The sequence below is a fragment of the Hyaloscypha bicolor genome, assembly GCF_002865645.1.
Source record: "Hyaloscypha bicolor E unplaced genomic scaffold K444scaffold_183, whole genome shotgun sequence".
NCBI classification, from domain to species: Eukaryota; Fungi; Ascomycota; class Leotiomycetes; order Helotiales; family Hyaloscyphaceae; genus Hyaloscypha; species Hyaloscypha bicolor.
Window position 1 is genome coordinate 88,475 of NW_020194685.1, and position 6,154 is coordinate 94,628.

Here is a 6,154-nt window from a genome sequence, read left to right on the forward strand (position 1 = left end):
GGGGGATCGGGGCGTAAGCATCGGGGGAACTTCACTTTTCACCAGCAAGGCGCGAAGATAGGGTTTTGTGCGCCAATTACTTCGCAGGGGGCTGGAAGCTGCGTTGATAGTGAGTGTGACCTGGGAGTTTATTGGGTGTCGTGAAATCATTGGACGTCAAAGTACGGAGTACTCGAATATTTTCCCAGGTCATAAGAGCGATGTCGTATGGACCAAGGGTCTGTCTACCTTAGCACATGGGATGCCAATTTTTACAATCGGAAATTTTAATTAAACTAAACAGTCCAAATAAGGAATTAATTTACCGCGTCTTTGCTACTCTATTATTGTCAACTTCAATTTGTTCCATTCATTTTCTCTCAGCCAACCATGACGACCGGCAGCTAATGGATTCGTTGAATCCTTTTCTGAATTCGAATTATAGGGCTCGTCGCAAGATGGGGCACGATTTTCGTCTTCGCCAGGACCAAGTGACAATGATAAAGGGGTTGACATTGTGACAATAACAAATGTTTTGCTACGTTTCCAGCAGTTCGCCCAGACCTATCACCACCTAGCCAAGAGTTCGCGACCCATGGCGAAAATATCCTGGGTCATCGGCTCGAAGATATTGAAGGAGAACAGGGGAAAAGACGTGCTCGAGGAATCCGAATTTTGATTCTATTTGTGTGCCCTCCTCCCCCCCCCTCCCTTTTTTTTGACCTTGAAATCGAATGTTGCTTCAGAGAATTCTATGTCGGGTTTGGAAGATCTCAGAGAGACAAATTTGGAATAAGTCAATAAGTGAGCCCGAGAAACAAGTGGACCATTGGCTGGTTTAAGCAGTACTTGAGCTGCGAGCAAAGGGATGCAGAGGATTTGACATAGCATGTGTATGACGTCGATGCCTTGATGGCAGATCACATGGCCCTCTGCACACAGCTTGCTTTGGTTATTAGCAAATACCGAAACAATGAAACGATGAAGTACTTGAGCTAACAGAGGTTGCGAGTTTGCTAACATAACAAAGAATTGGTTTTGTCGATTGTCTTACAACCGCCACAAAGCTTTGTCAGATGCAAACGGCTGGGTCTGACCAGACTGTATTTAATCCCTCCCGCAAGCCACTCACATTAATCGTAAAGTCAGTTCTCTTTGTTCTTGCTGTCTGGTTAATTAAATATATCATTCCATTGAGCAGCAGGTTCCTCAGTGCTAAGGACTCAACCGAGCAAGCCCCTGACTTAAGAAAATCCTCCAATCCTTACTCGACTTTTCAACACTTCCTCTTAGTTAACCAATCAAAGATAATATAAGAAGTCAAGCACCGTGGGGGAAGATTCAGTGAATGATTGAAAACCCAACATTACTGTTTTTCAGCTGCCCTTCAAGTGGGTCTTGGTCCGCCCGATCACAACTTGACAGGAGCTTATGTTTGCACATAACAACTAACACCTATATACATGAAAGTAAGCGAATAGAGAAGACGGGCTAAAGGAAACCAAGAACGCGACTCACATTTACGGTACTTCACATGGACTTATTTGTCAGTTGTAGTGAAAGGAAAAGCAGCAAATCCGAAGGTCAAAGGAAGATTGCTAGTAGCATCACAATTTAGTTGCTAAAGTCAAAGGAAAAAATATATATATATATATCCGCGAACAGGATTAACAAACTTCCAGGTTTGGTTTTGTGGGGTCTTACTCTCCGTTGTCATATTGGAATACTGTTTTCTTAATTTCCAGAAGGGACGAGGCTGTCAACAACGAGGCTGACAGTCGGTAATTTATTTAGTCACGGCGGCTTTTCCCTCCGGGTACCGCCCCCTAAATTTCAAGAACGAAACAGCTTAATTCTGGTTTATTTAACGCTCATTGGACAATTGTCGAATTTGGCATGCCATTTTCAAGTGTACTTCAAAACAAGCACAAACCACAACAGATCCAACAACCACAACAACCACAACAACCACAACAATAAAATCTCCTCTCCGGAGCGCAAGTTCTTTTGCATTGTACCTACCATTTCAGAACATTCAAAACACACTCAAAGAGCAATATGCCGAGCTCTGCGATTATCAAGCAGCCTACCTATCAAATAGGTACGCTATTTAAGGATCGAACAGAAACGAATGACCTCGAAGCCTTGGGACGAGCCGAAAAATGCCTCAAACGCCTTGAGGGCACTCGAGCCAAGGGCCATGAAGACGAAGACGAGGGCAAAGACGATGGCGACACCTCTCCAGAGTCAGCCAAAGACATTGACACTGGTATAGCCGAGGATAACGGCGATGCTACTTCTATTCCTTCTACAACTAACTCCATACCCCTCGTATCGCTGCCACTTCAATTGCAATACGACGAGAAATTGAAATGGAAAAAGGGAACAAAGCCTGAAGGCAAGAACTGGGCATGGAGCGGAGTAGGATTCCCTGACGACCCATCCATAATAATCGAGCCTTTTGAAGAAAAGACGTACATCAACAACCAAGACCCCGCAGTCATACAACTTGCTCAAGACATCCTGGATATCAAGAGCAAACCTTCCTCCAGCATCGCAGACTCTGATTTCAAGTCAGAGACTGCCCTACACAGAACGATCGAGACCTTTAATCTCCACAACAGAGTGGTGGTAAAAGCGATATTCGATGAAGCATCCGTGGGTGAGGGTGGATACTCAAATTTGAGTACCTGCAAGGCATTTGAGGCAGAAGTCAACAAAGGAGTTGGGCTTCAACCAGATGTTCGTCTCGAACAATATATTGCAGCACATATCCTGCTCTGTACGGGCGGCAGTGTAAGTCCCTTCCAATTTTGAAACCGTATTGTGACGTTCCCCCATTGCTATAGTTTCAAGTAATTGCTGACTCTCTTGTTCCCCAGATTGGCGGGAAAACGAATTATCTATGGCGAAAGGCTCGCAGTCTAGCCCAACAACAACTCCATCTCAATCCAAAGTTGGCAGAAATTGCAGAAGAGCAGTTAATGGCAGATAAAGACCCTGCACTTGAAAAGATGCTGAAGATTGCCAAGAGAGCAATCCCCAATAGCTCCTCCAACTCCTACCACCAGAAAAGAAGAGACCAATTTGCGGTTGACAACAGCGTATTCTATTACATCAGGAATGCCGATATCGTGATGGTGTTAGACAAAAACACTAATGTTATCAGCTTCCAATGCAACTACGCTATCCGCCAGTTACTTGGTAAAGTAATTCAACAAATGATTATAGATTCCTTTGAGAAGTACAGCACTCTGGCTGCAGTTCCTCTTCCAGATATTACCAGACACGGCCTTCATTGGACGGATTTCTTGCCGCAGAGTTCACAGTTCGACCCCAGAAACCCTGACGGCGATATTCGGAAAGCGAAGTCTGGTGTCTACCATTTTGGCGGCCATTGTGCGACAGCCGATTGGAATGGTAAAAGATTTGGGGTAACACCAACTGCCGACTCTGGTGAGAGGTTGACTCAATGGCCTCATGTTGCGCAGCAGCAAGAGCATCTCCGGTACAGCGCCTTGGGAGCTTGCATTGAAGTTCTTAAATTCTTCTTTCGGCTTCTGGACCCGGAGCTCCTAGAGGAATACGAGAAGGTCGCTCGTGAGATTGCGAAGCTCGAGAACATCCCCTTCCAAACTAGGCGAGATATCGATCCCTTCATCATCAAAGCTCTATTGGTTAATGTTATGACGAATGAGCACAAGGATCTGAGCGATTGGAAATTCGGGTTTGCAGCCTTGGTACCTGTTGGTGATTTCACAGGAGGAGATTTACTTCTGCGGGAATTGGGCCTCCGAATTGAGGCACCATCTGGATGTATTCAGTTCATGCGTGGTCGTGAGCTGGCACACTCTATTGCAAAATGGGAGGGTAGACGATTCGTTGTTGTAGCTGCGACTCACGAGGCTGTTAGGCGCTTTGCCCAGGAGCAGATGGAGAGTACGCCAGAGGGGAAATTGCCGTTACAGCGCGGAAGAAAACGAGACCACAAGGAGGTTGATTGATTCCGAATTCCACAAATAGCACAGCTAGATACCATGAACCCCTTCCGTGTCAACAGCTGAGGCGTGTATTACCACACGATCTTTGTACTCCTGTGACTGTAGTCAGACCCCTAACCCAGATGTTTCCTAGACTCCATTCCAACGATACGATGTTCCAAATCGAAAAAAAGCTTGCAAGTCTTCCACTCAAGTCCACCTTGAAACCACGTCCTATCTCAAATGATTGGAAAGAAAATCAGTGTGCCCCTGCCAACCCCTGCAACACCCCTGTTTTGCTCGCGTAGCATTCCTAAAACATGGGTGTACGCCCAAAGGGGAAATAACAGGAGGCCAACTCTGATTAGAATGCATAAGCATCCTCTCTGGGTAAACCCTAGAACGGGTGCTTATGCCATTGAGAATTAAATTCCCTTCTAGCCCCCTTCCCCCGCATTTCGCAAGCTAATTTTATAATTTTATCATAAAGTAAGGCTTTCTTTTTCGGCTATTCTTTAGCACCCGGCACGCGTACAAAAGGTGGGCAAGACGCACGTCCCTCTGTCCCTTACTTGTAATCGCTTAGGAAGTATATCCTCAAGGATATACATACGCTTCCTATCCCTTCATCCGGCGAGACATAGTCCACGCTAACAAGGGGGCCTGGCTCAGACTGTAAAGTCGTACCTTTGCTTAAAAACTTATTAGTCATCCATCGCCTTTTCGTCCTGAGCCGGGCCCCCTTACTAGCATGGACTATGTCTCACCGGACGAAGGGATATGTGTATATACGCTCCTGTGAGGCGCCGAAGGCGTCGAACGTCGTGCCCCTGGCCTCCTAAGCTCCTAGTATTAGTAGAGAATATACTTTAAATATAGATGTGCTTTATATACAGTTGTGCCCCACACGCCGTAAGGCGCCGAAGGCGCCGAACGGGGTGCCCCTAGCCTATTAAGGTCCTAATATTAGTAGAGAAATAAGCTTTAGAACTCCCAGAACTAGCGCTCTGTCTAGTTACAATATTATGTAGTGACCAATCAAAAGATATCCCATGTGATTGAAAAGCAAAGCCAAATTGCTATTGATTCAGTAATCCGTGCTGCTTGTCGTTGTCAAATACTTCACATCGTGATTTTTCCAAACAACACTCAGCATCAAGACTGGATAGTATCTCATCCCAAGCAGGGTAGGGTATAGTGCAAACTGCGGTTTCAGACTACAGTGCAGATTTCTATTATCAAACTGCGGTGCGATTTAAGTACACTAAACTGAGGCATCTCTCCACTAAACTAAACCACGAGTTATATTCTCAAAACCGCGGTTTAAACTGCAGTTTGACTAGTTTACACGTGACTTTACCCGATTACACCAGCTTCAATACCAATAATTTTCTCTAACTGCTCTGACTCGGCTTCCCATCCTTTGGGAGTCTCGATTGAGCCTTTGGAGGCATCGTTTCGTAGTGGTTAATTAACAGGACGCGTTTTGATTGGGCTGAGTTCAAGAGAGGCTGGAGTTGGAGAAAGTTTCTCTTCCGGAGCCGGAGCGAGAACTCGGTAAATAGCTTCAAGAATTCCCGGTTAAGCGCACAAATATATTTCCATAATTAGCACACCTATAATTAAGATTATTAATTCATTTAAAAGCCCTAGATTTACCCTTTCCAATAATAAAAGAGTTATTTAATTATATTGAGGTTTAAGTATTTTCTATTTACTATAAGTCCTTGACATCCTTAGGTAATTTTAAGCGAGACTACCCCTTAAACAGCGGTTGGACCACACCCACTGCGGTGCAGTATATCTTCCGCTAAATTAGACTATAGCTACACTAGACCGCACCACTGCAGTGGCACCGCGGTGGCACTGGACTGAGGTCACACTATTCCCTACCCTGATCCCAAGGGTATTTCTCACCTACGCTAGAACGCAATCTACTAAGAACTCTACCCGTATACTTTCAATAAAAGGGCTTAGATTTAGAGCGGACCAAGGTATCTCCGAGTAGCTCTCTTCATATCTATTAAGTTATTGCAATAGAGGGGCTTCAAGGCTTAAATCAAGTATGTATAGCAATACCACTGTTACACTATTCAAATAAGTAGAGGGCATGGACGTCGAGTTGGAGTTCTGAATAATGTTGCCAGAAATCTCCAAAAGTCTCTCTATATGCTTACAATAGCTAATAGTCGAAG

The 6,154-nt window shown here is 44.9% G+C and overlaps 1 protein-coding gene across 1 annotated transcript; it reads left to right on the forward strand.

Moving 5' to 3' along the window:
• Window positions 1-2,037: 2,037 nt before the first annotated feature.
• K444DRAFT_709559 (uncharacterized protein) lies at window positions 2,038-4,018 on the forward strand (the record flags this gene model as incomplete). Its single annotated transcript, XM_024888203.1, has 2 exons — window positions 2,038-2,775; window positions 2,862-4,018. The coding sequence occupies 2 exons, from the start codon at window positions 2,038-2,040 to the stop codon at window positions 3,981-3,983; spliced, it is 1,860 nt and encodes a 619-aa protein (XP_024727013.1). The 3' UTR covers window positions 3,984-4,018.
• Window positions 4,019-6,154: the final 2,136 nt, after the last annotated feature.